The 27,088-nt window shown below is 38.4% G+C and overlaps 1 protein-coding gene across 5 annotated transcripts in view; it reads right to left on the reverse strand.

Moving 5' to 3' along the window:
* The window catches only part of LOC103479583 (A-type potassium channel modulatory protein DPP6-like), a 97,174-nt gene that overhangs the window by 47,337 nt on the left and 22,749 nt on the right, over positions 1-27,088 (reverse strand). The window contains exon 1 of one of the 5 annotated variants that reach the window (XM_008434098.3): positions 19,910-20,084. The exons of 3 other annotated variants lie outside the window; for them this stretch is intronic. In XM_008434098.3, the coding sequence (XP_008432320.1) occupies positions 19,910-19,951 (42 nt within the window). In that variant the 5' untranslated portion in view covers positions 19,952-20,084. Of the gene's footprint in view, positions 1-756; positions 1,109-19,909; positions 20,085-27,088 lie in introns of those variants that run through there. One more of the 5 variants, XM_008434099.3, reaches the window with a different exon arrangement.

Consider the following 27,088-nt stretch of genomic DNA (forward strand, 5'->3'; position numbering starts at 1 on the left):
ACAGGAAACATATCTAACAATAAGTTAAGTCTCTCATGTCAACAGGAAATAGGAGTTTTTGTTCAGGCAGCTGACCAGCACTGCGCAGCAACAGATGGGAGAGCCAATCCTGCCAGACTCTAGGGTTCATAAATCAGGAGAAAACATCCCTGCAGTTTCTCTGGCATAAAAAAAGACTTTAATCCATTTGAAAGGAATGACTTAGATTAAAATGCCTTTTAATCTAAGTTTTAATCTACGTCTGCGCAACTTAATCTAGGAATAAATAGCGTATTTGATACCACTAACCTTCCGTAATTGAGTGCATGAGTTGCTACAGCTAAATAATACAGTAAAAACAAAAAAAGCACAAAATATAACAAGTTTCTCCTGCAATTGATTTTTGGACATTTTCATTTTCATGTGAGGTTTATCTTAGCAAACCTCTCCGTAACAACCACTGCACTCATCTGTTTTTGTAAAGTCAAACAGGCTGTTATTATGAAAAAAAACAACTGTGGCTTATGGAGCGGGCAAAGATGTTGATGCGGAAGTTTAACAGTCTTGCATACATACAAACTGAAGCAGGTCTGAACATCATAAAAGTATAAACATGTGAGGGGAAAAGTGATGAAACGGGAACAAACCTTCACCAATTTAATATGTGCAGTTTATTTGGACACACAGTTTGCGGCAGAGCTGCGATGTGTCGTTAATGAGCGCTAAACGCGTAATTAGGCGAACAAACCGAGCGAGCGACTTCGCCTTGGGACTCACCTGGTCGTGCTGCTGCTGCTGCTGCTGCTGCTGCTGAGCCACTTTTCCCGACCCGGTCGCGTCTTTCGTGGAAGTCATGGCGGTGAATAAAAGACGTTTAGGGATAGGGGGAAAGAGGAGAATACGTCTGCTGCCTGCAGGTGCAGAATAATGAAGCGGTAGATAGACGGGGAGAGAGAGAGAGAGAGAGAGAGAGAGAGAGAGAGAGAGAGAGAGAGAGCGAGCGCGGAGACTAACAGACCGACACACGGAGAGACAGGAGGAGGGAGAGACAGCCGCTCGGAGTGCTGAAGGAGATCCAGTGATTTGGTAAAATAATGAAGAGACCGTGGGCGCAGGGTTCAGCAGCAGATGTGGCTGAAAAGCTGCGTGGCGCTGAGATGTGGGAGGTTCAGCGTGTACCTACCTTTTCAGGGTGTCATCATCACTGACTCCTGGCTGCAAACTGTAAACTGTTTTCGGGTTTGTTGTTGGAAATGTGTGGCATTTAATCAGATGCATTTATTCAAATATCGTCAATTTGAGCGCAAATCAGGTTCAGTGGACGCGTGAAAAATTCCCTCCCAAGGCAAAAAACAAACAAACAAACAAAAAAACAAGCTGCTGAAAATTGAGTCATTGTCTTTGAAAAGGGGGTAATATTTTTTTACAGGTTTTTAAAATTTACATTGCTTGCACAGTTATTAGACAAGTCAGTATTTTGACCATATCATTTCGAGGAATAAAACTGGATAAACGTGAATGCTTAATGAATTTAAGCACAGCAGGTGTTGTGTAGCTGCATAATGCTGGTGGTCGTCATGGTCAACAGGTTGTATCAAGATCTTCATAACTGTGAGGCACTTTTGTTTCTTTAGGCAAAATAAACCAGAATGAGATTTTTTTTAACTGACTCTGAAAAAAGTCATAAATTATCAACAGTCTCTCAGAGGGATGCAGCACTCTTGTAAATTGCTAAGATATTGGGGTGCGATCACAGAATCACCAAATGTTTTGCTGTAAATAATCAACAGGGTCTCAAGAAACCTGTTGAGAGAAGACCCTGCAAATTAACTGCCATGGATTTCAGAGAAATCAAGCATGAAATCACCAGGAAGCTCTCCGTCTTCCAGTTCTGTTATATTCCAGGAGTGCAACCTACCTGGAGTTCCTAGAAGTACAAGATGTTCAGAGCTCAGAGACGTTACCAAGTTGTCTGTTTATCATTCTTACTGAAACAGACACAATTAAACAAATGAAATGTCAAAATACATTTAGTTGTATAATTTCTCAGACAGCGTAGACCAAACAAAGTAAAACTCAGGTATATATCTTATGGTAGATTACTACTGAGCACAATAAGTTTTAATCTGCAGAGGAGATGTTCACCCTTGGCAACTCCTTCCTTTTGGTCCTGAAATTAATTTTACATTCCAAATTAACACTGTGTTCTAAGGAGTATGCATTCATTAAAAGTGAGTGAAACACTGTGTATAAACATTTTTATGTTGTTAGTCTTTTGTTGTGTATGGCCAGTGCTTACTCTGTAGCAGAACCACATATATTTGAGTCATTTTTCCAAGTTCTTCACCCCTTATCCAAACTCTAAGTTGTGAGTATTTTGCCTCCAGTCTAAGTCAAGATCATTTCTTTTTTTTTATTTGCTCTGTCTAATGGCTGAAATGATCAATATTCCATTAGATACTAGATGTTTGTCCTGTCTCAAACCCAGAATTTCTCTTAGTTATAAATTAAAGTAATTAATACTGTCAGAACTGCAGTTGATGGCATTTTAGCTGTAAAGGCTTCCTGTGTGAAGCATTAAATTAGGTTTGGTTAGCTCCTGAGAACACACATGTACAGAAAACAGGAAACCCACTTGGAATTCAATTTACCAAAAATGTCCCTGTTTTTAAAAAATTTAAAATAAATAAACAAATAAAATGTATCTACCCCCTAACAGAATAGCACCCTGTGTGGTGAGCCACATTACCCACATAAATTGAACCACTGCCTGATACACCTCCATTTTTTGCTCCACTTGGGTATGGAGAGCCCAAGGTTTCGTCCTTCTACTTGGACTTGCATTAAATTATACCAGTGTTCATTTGCAACTGCTCAGCTCTGAGCTGCAGTAACTGATAATATGGAGACCTGTCAGCTTGTATCAGATCATTATAGGCACTCATTACTGGCAAGACCATTACACAGGAAATGGAAACGGGAATCAATGCAAGAAAAAGAAAATGCCTTTGTGCGTTTGATGCGGTTTGTTTCTTGTGGGATTTGTGGAATTTGCTGAAGTCAGAATGCATTTGTGATTAAAAAATGTTCTCTATACCATACGGTTGATGAAGTTGGGGAGATAAAAGTTTTGCATATAGTGTGCCCATACCTGCAAAAAATCATTTCCAACCACAGCTTCCTGGCAGGTTTGCTGTATTGTCTGCCAGTAAAACAAAGCATTGCCGCTGGCCTGGCTCTGGAGAAGCACAGTTACCGTCCTCCCACATCGAGCAGAAATAGTTCCAGTTCTAAAACACTGTTTGTGCTGTAAGAATGTGTCACATCTATGCATGCACAATCCACATCCCTGTTAGCACAGCTTGTCTGCTTATTTGAGCTATGCACACAACACACACACACACACACACACACACACACACACACACACACACACACACACACACACACACACACACACACACACGCACGCACACACACACACAAAGTGCTCTCCTGCTCGTGAAAGTATTTCCTCAGAAGTCGTGCACAGCCTCTGCAGCGCTCCTAGCCTTTTGAACCAGTCATCTGTTAGAGGAAAAGGAACAAACAATCTCAGATACAGAAAAAAAGAGAGTCCATGATGTGAAACAGTGGCACAGGAAAATGCTGGGTATCAATCTGAGGGGGATATTTTCTCTGCATATGCAAAGCAGTGCATTTTGTAGAAGATTATCACCTTTGCAGAAAATAAGTTTGGCTCCTCTCCCTATTATCCTAAACAATGACAACTTCCACAGGCAAATGTACCTCAGAATTAGTTTATATCTGCAGAATAATAATGAACGAAAAGTAATAACAGCCACTTTGGGGGGGGTTTAGTTAGAAACTCCTCATGAACTCTTTGTTCTGCCATCTAAATTACCCACTCAGCTGAGCATCCCACTGATTAACACACTCCCGGTCCCTCGGGTTGTTCTAGAAAGCGTTTCTAGCACAACTAACCCAGAGCCAGCCGGAGGCGTAAGTAGACTAAGTCGTCACTTGTGGTCTCTGAGCTAAGCGGGGGGCCACCGAGAGTCCTTAAATTTTCACAGTATTTGCCACTTCTCTTTTTTTTTTGGCTACAAACACAAACTTTGTTGTATTTTATTGGGACTTTACACTATAGACCAACACACACTAGCACACAGTGGTGAAGTGAAAAGAAAATGATATAGATCTTGCAAATGATAAAAATCTAAAAAGTGAACATTTCAAGAATGAGCCGTGTGTTAAATGTACTGAGTTAATTCAAACATTAAAAATAAAAGTATTATTAGTTCCAACAAAAAGTATGACATTTAGCTAACAAACGTCTTAACGATGGTCACAAGCAGTGCTTTAAGCAAAGTAGTTTGGGCCTCACTTGTTAAACCTTTAAGATGCTGTTCTCAATGCAAACTGCTCAAACAATTAAGCAGTGGCGGTTGGTGGGAGGCGGGCTTATTTATTTACATAAACACTTTCCTGTCTAAATGTGACTCAGTGCTTTGAACAGGAACCATAAATACCAGGCTAGCCAAAATAAGCACAAAACAAAAAAATATTTCCAACCAAAAACAGTACAAACATAATTATTTAAAAACGCAATAAAAATAATATCGTAAAAATATCTTATATGACAGATTAAAACTAAACTACAATAAAATAAATTAAAAGCTAAGGTGGAATGCTCTGTCTTAAGCTTTTTCCCCCTAGAGGCCATGAGTGAACTAACTTCCAGATGGCTCCCGAATCAAACTGCTGAGGGGCCCACGCAGCTTTGAGCTGGTCTTGAACTCACCTTGCTTTCTCCTTGTCTTCACACCTCACTGAGTTACAGAAAGCTAAATTGTTCATAACACAGCTGCATAAAAGACAAAACACAATAGAAAAACACTCCAGCGTCACAAAGTTTCATGGCCTACGTTTACCCTGCAGATGTGTACAGATATCGTTTCAAAATGCAGCAGATTAACCATGTTTTGGCAACAACAACACTTTTAAACATGACTGCACAAAACCCCAACAATGGTTGCACAGTTCATCTCATGGCCTGCAGGGAAGTCCATGAACAGCTCCCTGCCAAGACTAAGTTCAGCACCACTGCTGTGAACAGCTCCACTGCCTCCTGAGCTTGAAAGCCTGTTTAATCCTTTATGTGTGACGGTCACTTCTCTCCCTTTATCATCTGTTCAAGCTCAAAGCAACATGTTCCCAAAAGTTATTTAGTGAGAGATTAAATCTCGCCTCACAATCTGGAGATCTCAAAGAGGTAAAAAAAAAAAAAAAGTCTAAACAAAAAGCAGCAATGGAGATAAATCTGGCATTAAGTTAAAAAAGGAAGGCAACCAACCGAAGAGCGGAAGAAAGGAGGCAGGCTCTGGTAAACAAAAAGCAAGAGAGGGGAAACATGAGGAATAGTCACGACATGCTGGATAGGAGTGAATTTGAACTTGAAAATTTTCATTATTAATTTTGAGATCTGTTTTGAGAAAAAAAAAACAGATCAACTCAAAATCTAAAGGAGGATATGAGCATCACTTCTGTATCACCTTTTTACAACGACTTAGTACTCCGTACTAAGTGATATGAGTATATCATATCACCATGATATGATATACTCATATCATGGTGAGTATGTCTTACACTATGAAGCATTTTCAGGCAGACCTTGTTAAATTAATCCATCCTATTGAAGCTTAAAAACTGCTCTGAGCTTTGAATGCATTCCTACTAAAGTTTTTTTCTTCAAGGGAGTATCTTTCAGCTCTTCATGTAACTGCCAATAGACCTGACAGTCTTCTTCTACTGTATGCTAGCTCCCCCCAGTGATCACTACTTATCTGACATCTTTATGCTAGTCCAGACTAAAATTAAACAAGAACGTGAGGTACAAAATAGTGTGTTGTGTGCATAGTTCTTTGTAATTACAGAAACTAAAAATTAAACCTTATTACACGAGCTGTAAGAAGATTTCTGAATGGGAAATGAAACCCTCTGCTTAGGTTTACCTGCAGCCAAAGTCACTAGTCTGAATAAGGAGAGAGAAAAAATGAGGCAGCACATCTAAACACAAGCTGGTACATATTTCCTGGAAAAGTGATGCTTATCAGCTGCCCTCTGGAAAACTATCATCCTTCCATGTTTGCATAAATACATCACAGAGGAGTTTTATTTCCATTATAAAGACAGGGTAGTGCTGCTACTCCGATGAAAGACATCAATACCTGGCCAATCTAATGCAACATAAACCAATGCTGCAATGAATATTAGATTTGCTGATCTTTAAGGGTAGTTAAAGTCAATGGAATATTGAAAGGATTTTCCACTTTGGTATTAAAAAAAGTCATCCCAGCATCTATGACATTTATGAAGTCAGTTTAAAAACTTGATTAGTTTATAAATTGATCATTTCACCTGAAGACTCGTGTTTGTTTCAGACTTTGTCATAAATATCATGGTGAGCACTTTACACTGCGCTTCTATCAAATGGCATCGGAAGAAATGAAAGGGAATAAAAAGTGGAAGACGCTAACTGTATTATGATCATAAAAGGCTTACTGTTGTCAAAGAAAAGTCGTTTTATATTACTGAAACTTCGGTCAACATGTATAAATATACTACAAATCTGTTTCTGAAAATGCAGGGATACTGTAAAAACACTGTTAAAAGAGAAGGCATTGGTTTACATTTTTTAAACCAATGTACCAATCTCACAAGTTGGTACAGTGAAAAGTCTTTTGAATGTTTTTTTTTTCTTATTATTGTTCCTTGAGTTTCAAAATGTGGTTGTGTTATCTCTTCTTTTTAACAACACTGTAACAATTTAGAGCTGAGTAAGTCAGCTACTGCTACTTTTACATATACAATTCTCTCCTTCCTTTATGTTTTAGTAACATTATAAGCAAAGTGAATTTAGTTTCCTGCACTTTTCTAATAGTATACGATTCTTACGTTTTAAAAATGCCCTTTTTTTTATGACACTGTTCAATCTTTCAGATAAGAAAATTTAGATCAAAGACATTTAGATCAAATTACGGATTTTAAACACGTAAACATTTAAATGCACCAAAAGAATAACAGACACGTTAAGATTTTGGGAAAAAAAAAATTCTTATCAAATTTGTGAAAAATAACTTCAAAGAAAATCCAGAGAGACGTCCACCGAAACAGTCCAGTTGTCTCACGTAATCCAAGAGTGCTTAGATATTAGAGGAGACAAGTGCTCAAAGATCAGGCTCCACTGTGGCTCATACACTTATGCTGCACATCAGCAATTTAACTATCGTAGTCATATAATAATGCAAAGCCAAGCATGCAAGATCAATATTAAAACTATGCAAGGGTCGGTGTCAAGATTAACAAATGGGACTGGGTGTGATCCAGCGTTTCCATACTGCATCGAGACAGTCTGAGCTGAAGGTGTGCAGGTTGGAACAAACTAATGACTGGTCCATCACATAAATGTTAACCACCAGATGTATTTCAAGGATTTCAACAGAAGTTAATTGCATCAAAGTGATGACAATCATTATTCTCTATGAAAAGTGAATTTTGTGTTCTTGGACGTTGAAGATCTTGGTTTCATTACAACTTGTTCGACTTTGTTTGGACTTCAGTAAAACCGGAACAAGACAGGGTGACCCTTTACAGGAGGGAAAATTGACTTTAAAACACGCAAAGAAAGGAAATAAAAGTACATCAGCGTGAGTGACGTTTTAACCGCGCATAATGTATTCTGATTTTAGAGGCTGTTGATTTAGGAACAATCTGTTCCCCCTCTGCCACTCTGCCGGCTGTCAGTGCAGCCAAATCAGCCATCAGTCATGCCGCCTTCGCCCTCTGGCCGGCCGTGACTCCTTCAGCTGTCCGACTGGCAGAGCACCTGTCTCACTCTGGGTAAAGTGCAGCTGCCATCTAACTCTCTTTCTTTCAGTCTTTCTCTCAATTCCTCTCTTTCTCTGTCTCTCTCTCTTGCTGCTGCAAATCACATTGAAACGCAGAGTGGACCCGGCCTCATACTTCATCGCAGATCGTTACTGTACTCTCAGGTCATCAATCCGACTGAAAACAAAACAAAAGAAAAAAATAAAATTAAATAAAAATACACACGCTTCTGTGCATCGCAAAGTGATTCAATGCAGAGAAGTTCCCAGACTGAAGGCAGAGCTACTTTCTCACTGTCTGGACATTACAGATGGGTAATTAACAAGAACTGGAGTCTTTAATCAGGCTGATTATTGGTCTTTTACCAAGAGAGGACGTTTCAGAGGAAACAATTAATCTAGCATTGTCTTGTCTAAAATTGTTTGGACACACATACGTGCACACGGGCTTACAATAGAAAATAAATTAACTTTGTGTAACTCTCTGCCCTCTTAAAATCCCTTCTTTATCCTCACCGATACTTGTGGGAAGGCAAGCCTGCTCAGTTGCAATGGAGCACTTAGGAAATGTATAATTTTTACAGACAAACTACATTAAAACTTTAAACATATAATGCTTTTTTTTTGGAATATGCACAAGTCTATTTTATTTTATACTTTTCTGTCTTTAAGCAAATAATGCTTATTCTTTGAGTGGTCTATTTCACTTAAATTAGGGCTTTTAGGGCTTTTATTTTAGGAGGCTTGCCAATATGTTCCTCGCAGAGGCAGACTCATTTCCCAATAATGTGTTGTTATTCCTATATTACGGAGAAAGGAAGCAGGTAACCTTGAGCTCCTCTGCAAAAGGAGGAGGGTGGCACCTCGCCAAGTCGACCATAAGCAGAAAACAAGGAGAAACGAGGAAATAAATCATATGGATTTTATTGAATTGTTGCTTACTCACTACTACTGGTGCTGCCTCCAGGGGGAGCACCAGCACTGGCAACTCAGAGTGTTGGTAGAAAATGGATTGTTAGCTGGGCTAAAGCTGCTTGCAGCAAGTATGGACATTTGTCTACCATCTTGTAACACCAGACATGGACATAAAGTTGATGATCAATAAGTCTGGTGAGAGTAAAGCCAAGATTTGTTTGATGATTGAAAGAAAATGCTCTCCAAACACTGCATTAAAACTGGCGTCTAACCACCCAGGAACCGTTGGCCATCAAATAAATAGAACATCACTTCTGTTTATGCAACAACTAGAACTGCTTAATCACAATCAGAATTTAGTATCAATGTCTTTATATTAAAACTGCTTGGATACATTTTTCAGGTGCGATGCATCAACAAATATTGTCAGAAAATAACCTGATGCTGTAATGCAGTCGAGGTCCTTCTTGGTGCAAATTCAACACATACACATTAAAACATTTAATTCAGGTAGTAATTCAGTTTCAAAGCCCCGTTTAGCAATAAAAGCCCCCCCAAAAAAGAAATCTACATATGAGAAAAGATCTCTAACTATCTAAAAGAGAAAACAGAAATCAATCCATGTGATTATGTGATTATGGGTTAATCCTAATCATATTTTCATAATAACATCCAAATCGTGCACCAACCAAGATAAGGAGGATTTCTATAATTAGCAACAGCATGTGCCGAGTTTGATTTTCCAAAATGACCGCCCTTGCTGGTGAACTCAATGTCCACACAAACAAGTACAGAAGCACAGAACACATGATTCAGGTGGAATGAATGCTGCTTGACAGCTGCACCACCTCTTGTGCCAGAAACCTGTGGAGTGGAGAGTCCAGCATGATGCATCACATAGCAAAGCAAATTGAGGATGACATAAAATCCCGATGTATTGATTGAATTAGATGAAGGCCACTGCCCCTACCCACACTGATGAGCTAAACAAATAAACTGAACCTAATGTGCAATAAGAGATCATAACAGCAAAACAACTTATATATATATATATATATATATATAAGATAAAATTCTAATAAAGAGAGAAAAATGGCACCTTATGAGCTCCCTAAAGCTAGGGCTCCCAAAAAACTGTTTTATTTTTATTTTTATTCTATTTGTTCTGCTTTTAGTTTTCAAATGTCATGTGTTACAACATAAACACTTTCTTTACGCAAAAAAAAAATCTCTATTTAGGGCTGATGTATGAAACGCCAATAGATGAACAGGAAAATAATCAAAAATGATGAGAACTGACTTCATAGTTTTGTACAGCTGTCAGCCTTGTATTATGCTAAAATGTAGTAACTATAAGCAGCCCATTTTAAAATGAAACTCAAGAAACTGTGACTTTGAAAAATGAAAACATTTAAGATATGAACATTTCATTCACATGACATAGTATTAGTTTAAATCAAATTCTACAGAACCATTTGGGTGTCTAGACAAGTTTTATTTAAATAGAGGCATTAATAGCTTTAGACTGAACAGCTCTAAAGCTTAGGGAATGAAAGATGATGCAGAAACTATTTCTATGTGTGTACAATTGTAACTGAAAAGAACACTATACTATATATCTTACAAAAAACATGCCCGAAAGCTTAAATCAACTGACCATCAAACAGTGTTTTTTTTTGCTGATGCTCTGCTTCACAAGTTTTTTCTGCAGTTTAGTTTTTTTTTCAGTCATTACATGTTTGTGAGTCCTTAAAGCTTTAACCTCAAAGCATTTCTTCCTTCTTTACCTTCAAAGACTCCAGCGTTGCTTTCATAGTATGTTTTTCGGGTCACGTTAGGTTATACTGACTCCATCCTATCTATCAACTCTGGCTGCATCTGAAAACATTTTATTTTCTCACAGTTGTGAGATTTTGCTGCTCAGAAATAACCTGCATTGCACCTACACTGAGAGAACCTCTGACCACACAGTGTGGGTTCACAGAAGGCGCTTCTACACACACAAACGTTACCTCATTAACTACAGGTCTTTTAGTCTCAATTATATGCACTGACAATAACAGAAAAGTCCATGAATGCATATTAAATCAGATTTTGACAAATTTGAGCCTTATCAAATTGTGTCATCTTAATTTTGGATGTGATTAGCCTGACATCACAGCTAATAGTTTAGTCTATAAAATCACATGTGTGTGAGTGTGTGTGTGTGTGTGTGTGTGTGTGCGTGTGTGTGTGTGTGTGTGTGTGTGTGTGTGTGTGTGTGTGTGTGTGTGAGTGTGTGTGTGTGTGTGTGTGTGTGTGCGTGTCAAGGTAAATCAATATTGAACCTAAGGTTTCTGTGAATAGTAGTTTACTTTAGGCTTTTTTTCTTATGACTGCGTCAGACTGAAAACAGTAGCTTTCACTGCAGTACAATGTAGTATGCTGCTAATTGTCCCTTGGAATAAATTTCTATATCTTTCATATACAATAATAAAAGAATTACCCTATAAATCTTTTACAACGATCCCAAAGCCTCCCATAGGCCCAAAGCTGAGTCAATGCAACATTTGTCTCTGAGGTAAAACTTGATTTCATCAACAAAACACACCACAAAGCAGAAAAAATGTACACATAAACTAATGCCAAAGGTGCAAGTGACTCCTACGAGGACAAACTGTGTCCTTGGGGAAAACAGCTATAAGAGAAACTTTCTAAAGTAGACTGTCAATATCAAACTGGAGAGGTTATTCAACTTTTGCACACAATCCCTGCAGTCCATTTATAGCATGTCAAGACCCTCATTCTTTTCCGGTTTTAGATAAGGTTGAACTTTAATCTCACCACAAAGCAGCTTATGTCCTTATTATAAATTCAGAATCTCAGTCTCCTCCAGATGAAACCCAAAGACACACCCTGGCGTTTCCAGGATAATGCATCCTTCAGTAAAATAGTCTTGGTAGAAACCATCCTAAAGCTCTCAGAGCTCACAGGATAAAAGCTGGACAGGAAGCTGGAAGAGTGAGGGATGTTGTGCAGAGAAAACCACAGATATCTTCATCCAGAGGTTAAAGAAAGAAGCTGTCGGTTATTAGAACTTGTTTCTGTAGCGCCTTGCAAAAGTATCCACCTTTTAAAGTTATTTTGACTTGATGCCGCATTGGAACCGCAACATAATTTTTTCATGTTTTCATTGTTTCATACAGAAACAATATCAATGGTGTGACATGCAATTGAACTTAACCCCATTTACTTTAATATCCATTTTCCTTATTGACAAACAGCAGTGATGAACAAACAGCATCATAAACAATGGGGAATACAACAGCTGGCTTAGGGATGTAGGTTTTGAATACTTGAGTTAAGTCATAAAACAACATCCCAAGCTTTGATTTAGCAGAATCTACACAGTTTTAACTGACAGGCTAAACTTTGCTAACTTTGGAGGAGCTGCAGAGATGCACAGCTCAGCTGTAACAACAAGACAACAATAAGTTGTAGACTCCACAAAATGACCTCTTTGGGAAACTCTCAAGAAGAAAACCATAGGAAGTCTCATTTATAGTGTGCCACCACCCACATAGTGGACACCGCAAATATGTTGGTCATATGAGACCAACATGTTTATTTGCTCTACCTAAAAAGTGCTACGGTATTTTTGAGTCACACACACAGATTTTAACTGAGGCAAGCTCAGCATGCAGCGCTTGTGATGTGTCATCACTTAGTAACTATTCCCAGACTGATGTATGTCTGTGACTTTGTCATCTGTTCTTTAAACTTTTTAGATAAGGCTATAATGTGTTTTGAGCTCTTTTTCCATTCTTAATGTTGTCAGACAGGTTTTATTTATGTAACTAAAAGTGTGGCTCTAAATCCTCAATTCATGAGCAATTAAGGAAAGCAATTATATTTTCACACAAGGCTAGATTCATTTGACTAGCTCTTTTACTGTAATAAATTAAATCATCATTTTGAGTTTGCGTTACTCATTTAACAAAGCATTTCAGTGTCACAAAAAAAATTAAAAACAAAAGAACTTGTTAAATTGGCATCCTTTTAACACTGTAATAATCACTTCAATTGCAATAAATTGGGGTACAAAAAAAGCAGGGTGTATTCTGTCAGGAAAGTTTTCTTTTCAACTGACAGACATAAACAAAATATGCAATGTATGTTTAAAACAGTCGTCATTGTGTTTCATTTCAACTCAGTGTGTTTAACCAAATATCTCCATGTCTGTCCCGACTTCATTCGTTAAAAATTATCTTGGATGTTGGCAGTATTAGCTAACAAACCCGTGTGATCTCCCTGAGAGAAAACACAATCAGAAGACAGCAAATGATCACACCGGGCACAACTTAAAGACATTCGATGGTGAAAGTGAAATAATTAAAAAGAAAAGTGAGAAAATGCTGGCAACACGGAAGCTATAAATTTGTTCATTAAGGATGCCACACAGGCAGCAGATGCATATTAAAAAGAGACAAGCAAAGTGAGTCAGAATGAGTTTACAGAGCATCATTTGCAGATTCAGTCCTCGTAAACCGGACTTGCAAGCCTCATAAACTTTCTGTGTGGGCATCAATAGCTTACAAGAGGGTCGTAAGATTGAAGAAGGAAAAGAAAGTTTCAAGTTGCAGGCAGATTTTTGCAGCTGTTTAAGGATTTAGTTGGAAACCAAGAAGAATGGTGAAAAGCAATAAAGCAGAAATCAGCAGCAGCTTAAAACTGGGAGCTACAAAAGATTAAATAGCAAAGGTCATAACTGCAGAAGCTCAGTTTGCCAGAAGGAAAATAAAAGCTGCATAAATCTATCAGTATTCTTTTATTACTTTAAAGAGTTATCGATAGAGAAACACTGGAGAATAGTTTAATAGCAATTGAAAGCTTATGCGTAAATAGAGCTTCATTCATTTATTGTGGCCTCCACAGATATCCTGACTAACAAAGAGATTCTCTCCATCTCTTTATTAGTTCTAGTAATCCACATAGATTTTTTTTTTAATTCACAAAATTACATATGTTTCATTTTGCCATGACACAGACACATGTGACTAAATACACAGAGGAGTAATCAGGATAACAAGGGACAGCAGGAGACAATTAAGGGCACACACGTGCGCGCACACACACACACCTAAACACGCAGGCATACACCCCCACACACACACACACCTAAACATGCACGCATACACCCCCCCCACACACACACACACTACACATTTTTCTTCCAGCTGCACATTTAATGTCAATTAAAAGTTTGGGCCTGCAGGGAAGGTTAAATTTGTCAGGTTAAAAAAATGTTAAGTTTCATTGTGTAATTTGGATGAAACAAGCCTTTAATGAACCAGAACATCAACTGGTTTTAATAAGAGACTTTTGAAAATATGTTAAATATTGTTCAAGTTTTGAAAAATGAGAAAGAGTTTTTTTTTTTTTTTTCTATATTGATGTAAAAAACTATATTTCTAATCACAGGTTTCTTTAGGTTTTTTTTTTCAGATCGTCAAACTATTTTATTATCAAACATGACTTAAGTAAACTTAAAACACAGGTTTCAAATGCTGATGTAATTTAATTTATTAAGCTGACATAACCCAATATAAAAATTGCTCCCCAAACCTACTGTAGTCACTGTTTGGGCCACACTGGACTTAAATACAAAAACAGTGTGATTTGTGTGATTACTGAGGTTACTTTGTCTTTTCTTAAACATTTTTTGATGATAGAAAACATTTAAGAACATAAAAAAGGCCAAAACAAAAGGAATCCATAAAGGGGCAGATTCTTTCTACTTGTTCATGCCGATTGTTCTTATAAAAAAGTTAGTGGAGGGAGAAACTTTAATGCTTTATTTGGTCACTGCATTACTTTGCCAAGTTATCGATCTGAAAAAAGGTTTTTAAACATCATGCACACAATTCGCAGACAAACAATGCAAACACTAAAAAATATCAACTTATCTAAAGTCTCTAAGTCAATAATTAAAATATGTTCATGCATGTAACTTCTCAAAACCACCAAACATTTTAGTTTAAAAATCATCAACCAGGAAGAATCTTAATTTAAAGAACTGCTGTGGAAAAGAATGAAAGAAAAGGTTCACGAGGAAAAACAAAACCTTACAGTCATCCTACAGTTGCTCTTCTAATAAGAAGTAAGAAAACAGATTCAAAATGAGCTGATGAGAATCACTGATGAACAGTGGAAAAGTTGCAGCTATTGCTGCATCAGCTACTCCTGCACACAATATTGCATTGCATTAAATATTTATCTAACACTTACAGCACAGAATTTAATACATGTACAGCTTAAAGCTGATGGATCTCAAAGCAACACTCAAGATATACTGTTGCTTAAATATATATACAGTACTGCATAATATTCATAATAAAATGTACGTATGAAAGGCAAGTTTTCTCTGCAAATATTTGATAATGTCACTCACTTATTTTTGAGATACAGCATGAATCTTTGTCAACTAGTATAAATTTCATGAGATTTACAAGTTTGGTAAAGTGTCCATCACAATCTTACCGACAATATTTAATGTGAATGATGTTTTAAAAAGCTGAGTAAATTTGGGGAACTTGATAGTGCTTCTTGGAATTAGTAACAGGTAATACTGATGCAGCCTGAACGCTGCCAGTTCTGTGGGGACTTATGTGTTTCCTTTCTCAGCTCAAGTTCATGTCAAAGCAGATGCATATCTCCGACCGGGGCTGCCTGACCGAATCAGCATCAGCTCATGAGCTGTAGCCTGAGTTTATCGAAATCAGACACAGACACAGTTGTCACCCTGTGCTCTCTGAGAGATCCTGCCAGGATTTGGTAAAATATCCGTCCCTGCAGAGCTTCAAAGTGTGTCTACCAGCACCTGATACCAGGAGTACTGTATCTTTAATCAGATAGCAAGGGCAGTTCAAATTCAGAAGTACTCAGAAATACTGGACTTGTTTAAATCAGAAATTTCTTTAATATTCTTCCATTTAAAAAAATATATTTGACATGTTTATTCCAACCTAGGATACTAATACACTACATTACATATTTTATAGTTATGCTTAATGTGAATTTTCAGATGCTTCTTATACATTTTCTAATTTCCTGTATATTCAAAACAGAATGCATTTTTGTTAAATGAATTCTCATTGTATAAACATAAAAGGGCTGTTTTAGGGCTTTTTGGATACATACATATTTTTTGTCATAAGAGTTCTTGTTTTGTTTCCTTGTCTGACATCATGGAAAAATCAAAAGAAATCAGCAAAAGTGCCAAAAGGAAACCTTGGCTGATTGTGAAACTTGAAACAAGTTGTAGTCTTTTTTTTTTTTTACTTAGAGACTGTTTTTGTTTGTTTGTTTGTTTTTTGGTAGATATTAAACAAATAAAATGCAATTACTTTCGTAATTCACAGTTGGGAAGAACTCAGGAGCAAAATATCTGCAAAACTTGGCAAAATCCTACCACAAACTGTACTTTTTATGTTTCTGTAAAGTTGAATATTTAGAAAAATAAAAACAAACCATATGATGTGTACCATCTAATATCTGCAACATAAATGACATACATGGATTTCAGACACCTTAGATAAGAAAAGGGATTTAAATGACTTTGGTAGCTTCCAGGAAAAATTGCAAAGTGGTTCAAGGTGAAAGAAAGGCAACAATGGCTCAAATAACCACTATTTAAAGGCAATGTATGCAAATGTAATTTCTGAACATGTCAAACCTTCAAAAATATAGGCTATAGTAGCTGAAAACAACATCAAGTGCCACTATTGTCAGCTAAAACTTACTATTCCCACAAGTTTACCATGATAGAAGCAGTAGATTACAAAAGTATTCCCTGGGCCAGTGGGTCTAGATTTCAGTCGCCACATTCAGATGATATAGACAGAATTTGTTGTACAAAACATTAAAACATGGATCCTTCAGTCAGTCAAAAGCGTAGACAGGTGTTAGATTTCCAGTGTAAGTGTTGCATGTTAAAAATACAGTGTTAATTCAATAACAAGAGTGTTAGTTTCCTTAACACTCACCAAAGAGTTCCAAAGAGTTAAACAAAAAGCAATCCAGTCCAGTGTTGATTTCTAAATTAACACCAACAGTCTAAATCAACACTCAGTCTGGTGTTGATTTAGAAATCAACATCAGACAGTTCCTCCTACAATTGTAACATATTTGTGACATCACATCAGGGAAGGAGCAACAGATAGGGTAGGGGTTGCAGCAGGCCCCTGGCCTGGACCTACAGGGAGCCCACATGGCCGAACATGCCTTCAGGGATCCAATTTTTTTTTTAATCACATCTGATTAGAACTGTGAAAGGAGAGCCCTCACCTGTTGAAAACCATATAGATTAGTGATGGGCTATCTGAAGCCAGGCTTCGAGGCAATAGTCCGTTTACGCAAGAGTAAACAAATAAACGTGCGTTTATTTGTTTAGATATCACGGTATATACCACTGTTTATCATCTTAACCAAACATTAAAACTGTCAGGAAAATCTGGAGGCCATTTGAGTTAACGTTATTTAGCTGCGGAGGTCGTTTTCTTTAAGTTTTTGGCTGTAGACTGCAAAATGGGGGATTTTCTTGATCTATGCCACAGGTGTCAAACTCCAGTCCTGGAGGGCCACTGTCCTGCAACAATTTGATGTGCTGCTGCTGCACCACACCTGAATACAATAATTAAGTGATTAGTAGGACTCTGGAGAACATATCTATGCAATTGAGCCATTTGACTCTGGTGTTTTGTACCTGTGGCACATCTAAAAACTGCCTAAATGTTTTTTCTTTGTTAGTGTGTCATATCTTTGCTAATCAGACTACAAATAATAGTGGAACTTTCCAGAAGGTGAGAAATTGGGAGGTGGAGGTGTTAATTATTGTTATCTAAGAAGAATTTTATTGTGAGTGATAATCTCAAAGAATTCTCAGAAGTCAGAGATTTTCCTCTCGCTGGCTCCATTTCAGACAATCAATCAAGTTTATTTGTGTAGCACGTTTCAGCAACAATGCAGTTCAAAGAGATATTTTATTTTGGCCACTGAAGGCAAATATTCTCCTCTGATGAGCGACAAAATGGACAACTACACATGAAGCAGCACGGCTCATCGCGCTTTTATTTTGAAAATCGACACGCAAAATGAAGCAGTCACGTGACCCATGCAATGTGAGGCATCGTTTGTTGCCAGTCACGTGGTTTTCAGCAAGACATCACAAGCCTCGAAGCGGGGTTTCATGGCACACGCCCCCTTTTTACTGGTACATGCCGCGAAGCCTGGCTTCAGATAGCCCATCACTAGTGTGTCATGTTGGTGACTGAAGCCTGTTATGATGACTTCAACACATTTCTTCAGACAGGTTGGCCCGACTTTTAATGCTGTCCAAAATTTTTTCTATAAGCTGACTAATTTCTTAATTATTTCTGACGTTTTTATGCTTTATCTAGTAAACCGGGTGGGCGGAGTAATTTGAATGAATATGACGGTGGCACACACAGGTGAGTCCGATTAGTTTTGTTCACACTTCTTTTTAAAATATTTATTTATTATCCTAATGTTTCTGCTATATTTCCTGTTTTTCTTTCCAAGCTGGAAGTCCTCCTTCATGTTGGTAAAAACAAGAGCAGCACCAAAGACACTTCACCATCAGTGATCACAAGACCATCCATGGCCGCTTCCAATGAACTTTCAAAGCACACTTCACCTTCAGTGCAAAGTACCATGATTGTATGACCTTTGTTGTGGTTGTATATTGTATATTGCTGTCAGTGCTCTTTGATGATGTTTTGAAATAAAAGATTATATACTGCAACTGGTGCTGGTGTTTTTGTTGATTCAAGTGGCATCTAATGTCTTTTAAAATGAATTTGGGGATTATTGATGGTCAGTAGTTTCTGAATAAAAAATGGTTTTAAGTGCTCTAGTGGCTTTTATTTGGTAGTAAATTGACAAAACAAGTGAGTAATGAGAGAAGGGGAAGACCCGGAAGCAAACCCACAACAGCTGCATTGAAAACGAGAGCCTCCATATGTGGGTTGTGCTTAACCCCTGTGCCACCATAGCATACCCTGCCCGTAGTATTTCAAAACTCAGATTTCTATGTTAATATATAATTTACACTGTTCTGTGTTACATTAACACATCCATAATGTTAACTTTTGACAATATACACTAGTGTTGAGTAAGTCAACACTGATGTGTGTTTAATTTCAACTACGGTGAGTGTTGATTCAACTATATCAAAAACAACACTTTCAAAAGTGTAATTTCTACACCATCCTGAGTGGACCAATATAGACACTTTCAAAGTGTTGAATTTAACTCTGTAGGAGTTGATGGAACATTTCCAAATTTGCTGTATAGTGTAATGGTGTTGGAACACTTTAGGGCAACATCATCTGAGCATGCTTTAAATGCCTGGCTTGAGTTGGTTGCTGACTGTGTTCACTCCTTTAAAGCCACTGAATATTTAACTTCTGATGGTTACTTCCAGCAGGATGATGCACCATATTACATTTACAATGAGTTCACTGCTGTCCAATGTCCTCCACAGTTAGCAGATCCAAATCCAACAGAGTCCTTTCAGGTTGTGGTGGAATAAGGGATTGGTTTCATGCATATGCAGACAGCAAATATAACCTTGATATGAACCGAAATGTCTGAGAGAGGCTTCCTACACCTTGACAAATCGATGTCATAAATTAAGATTGTCTTGAAGACAAAAGAGTCCATCCCAGTAATTACGAGGTGTACCTAATCGTTTGGGCGGTGAATAGTCTCTCAACTAAGTTGTAAACAGCAATGCAGCAACAATTAATTAAACACAAACTTGTCCTACAATACATAATCAGAAAGACCTAAACTTAACATTTGACAAGTTTAACAATTACAGGCTATAATTTGGTGCCCACCAGTGTCAATGACTACAATGGGAGCTGTCATCAAAGTGCTCATTATATCATCAGAGTTCTTTTAAAGCGAAATATTTAAATAAACAGCCGTGCCACTTTCTCAAGACCTCCTACATTTTTTTTTAAGTTTCAGCTAAACATGTCCCTCAATGCCAAACTGCAGAGATATATAATTAAAAAGAGGCTCAAATGATAAACACTTACCTGAGAGGAATTAACACTTACCTTCCAGAGTTTCTCCACCCGTGACAACTTGTGTGTTTTCATTTTGTCAGAGAGGCAACAACGTGTGACGTGGAAGCAGCAAGAAACGGTAAAAAAGTAACAAAAGAGACACACCTCAGGAGGCCACTAAGCGTAACCCCAGCATCAGCATCCACACTCCGCGCAATTAGACAAAGTGTTTTGGCGTGTTCGTGCGCGTGTTGTCCCCGTGGCCTGTTCCTAACTGCAATATTGCCCCGCTTCTCCCCAGAAAAGAGCATAAAATCCGACACCTCCACAGTCACAGTGGAGGAGGTCGGATCACTGAGGGAACATCAGACGTATCGTGGCTGCTGCCGCCGCCGCTCGCACGCGTTCCTGCAACACAACGCCGAAAGGAGAGTGAGGAGTGCTGCCAGAGCGCTCAGGCCCTCCTCAACAATCAGCACTGAACCACTTACCTGGGCCATTAGCTGCATCTTGCCTTCAGCACAGATCAGCATTACACACCACACACACAGAGCTTCTGCCAATTTATAGACCATTTCAACAGTCAAAAGTCTCTCCTCAACTTTCCCTTGCCAGCAGTGTTTCCCCCCACAATACCAACTTTCTCTGTCCTGATAGCAACTCATCTTATGGGGCTGGAAGCCCTGCATCCAGGGCTTTCAACGCTTTCAACGTGCTGATGCAGGCAGTCTGCGTGTCCCTCAGGAGCTGATACCCATAAGGTGTCTCAAATCTGTACACACAATCTGCACCCGCAAGGCTTTGCAGGAATGATAAATACACTGTGTGACATGACAACTCCATGTCAAGCTTTTTTGGCTTATAAATTATTTAAAAATCAAAGACGACAGAACATTTTACCTAAGAGGAAAAAAAAAAAAAATCACTGACAAACATAATAAAATTGCTATCGGGCAAAAAAATAAAAGCTTTACGTGGAGATTATACCATCCAGACCCTCTGGCAGAGATACAGAGGTCTTGACTGAATTGATGAGCCTTGGACAGATTATATGACTTTGCATAACTTACAAATGACAATGTCACAGCTGGAAAATACCATCATGAACAAATGGGCAAATTTAGAAAATACATCCCAACAATGCAAAAGCAAACCTGGTGAGCAGAAAAACATCAATCCAGGCAGTTCGCCGCTCCTGTTTTAGGTGGATATACCATTTGACATCCTGTCAACTCTCAGAATACTGAATCGCTCAACAGTGCTCCCCACCAAACAGTCATTATTTCCCACATCTCTGCTCAGCTCCACGCGAGCCATACGCTGAACACTTCGGCTGCCAGCTCGGAGTGAGGTGACCCACCCCTGAATGAGCTCTGCGCCTCATTCAGACTCCTGAGCCTGGATTCAGAGGAATCCATGAGAGAAATATCGACTGGAGATGATTATTTTCCTGCTGCAAAAGTGATGAAATACAAACTGAGTCTTCAAAGAAAGTAGTCCAAGCTGACATGCGCCTGTCCTCAAATGGAAAGCCCCACAGATAAAAGCTGATACATGCAACGCGTTACTGCTAAAGCAGATACAGAGAACAGCTTGGAGATAAAGTAGAATACCACAGCCAGAAACCCACCTTCATGGCAAGAGGGACAAACGGTCATGTTCCTGTCACTCCTCTGAAGAGTGGGACACACACACGGGTCCAACAAGGACGCAGCGTGAAAACCTATCTCATGTGTTATTCATCACAAGACTAAAACAAGAGCCCCGAGGCAGAAGAGAGCCCTCTGTGCCATCATTTAAACCAACAGGAAGACCTGAAAACACAATACCAAAATTAAACTTGTTACACAGGATCCAAAAAGTGGAAAATAGTGAAATTGCAGGGTGCTGAGTTCTTATTACAGATTCCGGAATAGTTTGGCTTTAGATAGATAATTATACAAACAGAGCTCACAACTGATGTCTTTTAACATATTTCCTCTTTTATTTAACAACACAAAAACCAACAGCAGTTTCAGTCCTGTCTCAATCTGTGGACAAAAACTGCTTCTACTTTAAGTATCAGTTAAAACCCTTGTGATGAACTGGGATTAGCCAAACTCCTGTTTCACGATCTAACTAGATTAGGGCTTCTCATTGGCAAACAACTTTATTATTGTAGTTGATTTGAGAGTTATTATCCTTTTTTCTCAAGAACTACAAAGATATTTTCTAAAACACTTAAATTCAAGTTTCTGCCAAGTCTTGCAAAGATTAAGCCAAGCAAGCCTGCAAAAAGACATCGCTGACCATCTTTCATGCCGTTGGTAGCCTATGAATGTGTCTACATCTCAGTTCATCATGCGCATCCGTGTGTCTCTTTGGGGAGGAATATTATGCCAGGGCCAATAAGCGAATCTGCCTCTGTGACACAACACATTACTGCTGCCTGGTCTCAGCCCAGAAGGGGGGGAAAAAAGTATGAAAGGACTCAAGAGACGCTGCAGCTACAGCCGCTGCTGTAATTCCAGCCAACAGAAATGTTGCTGACAAAAATGGACGTTTCTCTCTCTCTCTCTCTCTCTCTTTGTTATTCAAACAAATATTCTTCCTGTTTTATTCGAAAAACAAAGATTAGTAAGCATGACGGGCTGCGGCACCTCTTGCTTTCAGGTTTCTTGTCACGCTCATTGCAACCGATATGGTGGCTTGGCCTCTCACCTGCTTGAATTACATGTCAGAGGTGAGAACAGTATTGGTGACTTGGGCAACAAACAAAGATTGTTTTCTGTATCCTCAGGTCAAAGCATGTTTTATGTGACTTCATGATTGTATATTTTTTTTCAGTCCCTTTGAGATGTGACACTATCGGTTTTCTCCTGGCTCAATATTGGATCCTTTAATTACGTGACTTTATTTACAGAAGCTTATCTGGGACAGCAAACACTCTTTATGTGTTGGAGTAAGGGAGGTAATATAAAGATAACAGGGAGGAATATTCCCACTGCTGGTGCTTTATGCAGCGCACAGTCCTCCATTGACTGTAACACAACAGTCTCTAGTGGTAAAGTGGACACAGTGCATGCAGCTCTGGAAAAAAATTGCTTCCTGTATCTAAAATATCCTCGGAGACAACATGTACATGGAATAAATCTGTTACTGTGAAGGGAAGGATTTATACAACAAATACACTCTAATGGCTGATCTGCAGAACTCCTGAAGCACTCCAAAGGCACGAGATGTTACAATTTTTGTGGTTCTTCTAGCTTTATCTAAAAAAATGAATGCAACCTGAGGTTCTAAAATAAAAACCTGATATGGACACAATAGGCGAAGACGGTGACATGAAGCAAGCTGGGTTATATTTAGCTAAATAAAAGTGTTTAAAAGCAGCAGAAATCTTTATGGTCCTCTAAGAGGTGAACTACAAAAGAAGCAACAGCAGATCTTTCATTACGATGACGCAAATGATTTTGGACAAAATAAGGTTGTTTTTTTTCTTCTTTTTCCTTTTTCAACCAGCTCAAACTAGTTGAAGCATAAATGAAACATAATAACAGGCATTCGGAGTGTAATGTGAATGAAATTGATCTAAAAACTCTCATATGGAGGCTTAATGACACCTCGCAATGTTATTTCACCTGATTTTAAGAGCAGGAAATGTACCACAGGAGAATAAAGCTCACCATCATTAGTGGATAAAGAGACTTTTACTGCATTGAAACACTGAATGACAGTACCTGTCTGCCTGCGTAATCTCACAGTAAATCATAAAGAGGTAGAGAGACATTAAACGGAGAGACAGACGGCCTGCTGAGATGCTGCTGACAGGTCTGCTGAGGGGGCTGGAGGGGAGCAGGGAGAGAGAGGGATGATCGATGGCGTGTCACCAGAGCACAGAGGTGCTGGGCAGGGGGATGGACAACCTGTTGAGATGCTTTCTGGAACCGAAAAGCAAAGATCGATAGTGAATAAGTCTGTCAGCGGGGTCTAAAACACATGAAAAGAAGAGAGGGCATATATCAGCAAATACTTATTCATGGATTTATTACAAAAAAATAAAAACCCACATGTGATCATCTCTGGGGATGGCATTTGCCGTGACACGAGCAGGGGAAAGCTGTGTCATCTCCAGATGGCATTCTGAGCCACCAGCAAACTGCAGCGTGTGTATGAATTGTCTGGTATTTGATACATTGTAGGGACCATTTTGCTAACACATACTACGCTGTGGGGACCGACTGTACAGTTTGGGGATCAATGAGGAGAAGTGCTGTTTTAGGTTTAGGACTAAGGTGTGAAATGAGTTTAGGGGTAGGCACGCACTGGTGATGGTTAGGTTAAGAGTAAGGCGAAGGAGAAGTCAATGCAAAGTCCCTGTGAAGACAGAAAGACATACTGAGTGTGTGTTTGTGAGTCCACAGGGCTCACAGCCTCGCCCTCCCCACCTTTGCAACCATGGCAACATTGAGCAGGAAGTCCTGCTGGGGATGCTTTGTTGTCCTGCGGGGAGCAGCTGCACTGGGTGACAGCATGTCTGCCTTCAGTGGCCTTTACCAAATACTGGCTGAAATGTTCAGTAAGCTCTAATGTTTTGATTTCTGATTTGGATTTGTACTTGCCACTCTTTCCAAAGCAAAATACTCTGTCTTTGTGTCTCGGCTTTTAGTTTGGTGTTTAAAAGGTCGGGACTCTTTTGTTCAAGAAAATTAAGTTGAGCATACAAAAAATAAATGTGTCCTGGTCTCTAATCTAAATCTCAAAACATGCTTCCTTTTCCTCTCATTTCACTAAGATGTGCCACCTTGTGTCGACAATCGTAAAATACGCTTTGCGGATGTATAACAGCAAATTTTAAATGTTTCCAGGGGTGTGAATACTTTTGCAAAGCAACATTTTTTACTTTTGTAGGTAGGAGTAAATCTAAGTCTAAATTATTTATTCGATCAGACTTTCTAATCCTGAAAACTATAATCATCTTGTTTTATGGCTATGTTTAGGTTTCGGTGTGGTTTTTTTTTCTTCTTTTATGATAAGCTGTCCAATGTAAAATGTTTTGTTTTTGTTGACAGCAGGAACTTTGTTTTTTTAAACATCCCTCTGGCTTGTTGTGCCTTCATCAAACTTCACTTGAGCAGCACACTTATTTTTAGACAGCGGTGGCTTTGCCCTTCCAAATCTGTCACTCACAGCACTGTTCCTCAGTGTTTGTCTGATGGCGGACTCACTCACAAGATCATTAGAAAACGTGATAAATCTTTTTCATCTGCTTAGCTTAGAGATTTTATCTGATGGATATCAATGAGAACAATCACAATTTCTAGTGTTCTTATTCATAAAATGCTTCTAATATTCTTACATCGTGAGTAATAGACTAGAAGAAATGTCTATGCATGAATGTTTTTGGACTATGGGAGGAAGTCAGAGTACATGGCGAAAACCCCACACATGGGACAATGTGTAGATCCGTGCAGAAATATTACGGTCAAAATTCAAACCTAGAACGTGCGAGGCAACAGCTCTAACAAGTGTTATTACTCTATTTTTTCTTCTTTGCATTGACTTGTTAAATAATCCAGCACCATTTTAAATTAGCTGTAGAATAAATATGTTTCAGATTTTATTGTGAGTAGATTATTAAACCAGGAAGGACTGTGGAGATTTAAAATATAGTTTATAATATAATCCTGCCAGGTTGATAGCAGCCCGAAGCAGCACCAAAATAAACACTGCTGAGCTTCATAGGTTAGCGCACAGGAACACACAGATTTGACCTGTCGCATACAACGACTGCTGTCCTCCAGATCGCTCAAAAATGTCCTTGTGAACTTTTTAAGAGTTAGCCAGAGCAATCTCTTATCCCTCCCAAGTAGCATCTCCAAATTTCCACAACATGAATTTATAGACGCTCAAAAGAGTATTTTCTGAATATGTGTCAAAGTTTTCTTTTATGAATTATGTTATATTGCTGATTTAGAAATAAAGCTTTGAAATAATCTATACCTACATGTAATTAGTTTTAAATTAAAGAAGCACAATTTGTTAAATCTAAATTGTGGTGGCAATTTCTTTTTTGCATCATCACGACTGTAAAGTTCTGCTTGGATGTATTATTTAGCAGGATATGACACCACAAGTGTCACGCATTTATCATCTGCATGGTTAAAATGTATCTGATAATTTAAAGGGACTTTAACTGCCTTTAATAATCAAACCAGGAGTATTTCTTTGGTTTCTGATGCTGGAGCTCATGGAGAACGCTGGGGACGCAGTGTCATAGTGAAGAAAGAAAAGTGGCTTGAAAATGAGCATTATTCACAATCGATTCCACAATTTTCCGCAACACTATTGGCATAAAATATTTTATTGAAATCAAGCAGCCCTGCTTTATATAATAAATAATTTGTGAAACTCTGAGTTTTGAACCTGTATTTTACTGAACTTAATTATTATGTACCTGGCAGGATCAATCAGTGTAAATTCACAAAGATGCTGTTCAGATGAAAAAAAAAGAAAAATAGAACTGTCTCTTACTAAATTATTGACAATATCCACTAACATTATTAATAACAACTTCACAGAACCTAACTTCAAAAAATCTAAACCAAACCTTTGCTGAAATTACTTATGAATAGCTCTTTGATTAATAATGAATACATTCTTGATTATGGGCTTTTCAATCATTTTCTCACTTCAATGAAATTTTTATTGTAGTGTAAATAACTGTTCATCCTAAATAAATATAAATCTTCAGAAATGCATAGTCATTTGTTTGCTTCTTTAATTTGCTATAGCGATTGCTGGGTGACAAATAAAATTCAGCTTTCTGAAAGATTATGAGGCTGACTTGTTTATGATAATTAGTATTTTTTAGCATAGCAACATTTAGAATGAATATTACTTTCGAGAATTACTTTTCAATTAAAACTGTATTCATTCGATCATGCACAACATAAGCCACCGTCACTCCCAGTTTTGCATCCATTTCACATAGTTAAAATGCACAACCATCCCTCGCTGCACTGTTGAGAGAGCTTTGGCGTCTCCGGACGGATGATCATTCTGGATTAGTGCAGCCCTCAGTGAGCAGTCATCACCTGAAGAAAACTTTTAACCTCAACGCAGAGATGATAAGGATAGCCGAATGCTTTTCGCTGCCTTCTTTTCTTTTATCTGGCTGCTCTTGTTGAGCTCCGTCTGCCTGACTTATCTCAGCTGCACATCTCAAAGGAAGCACAGACCTGAGCCGAG

Source organism: Poecilia reticulata, chromosome 17 (genome assembly GCF_904066995.2).
Source record: "Poecilia reticulata chromosome 17, P_reticulata-male-v2, whole genome shotgun sequence".
NCBI lineage: Eukaryota > Metazoa > Chordata > Actinopteri > Cyprinodontiformes > Poeciliidae > Poecilia > Poecilia reticulata.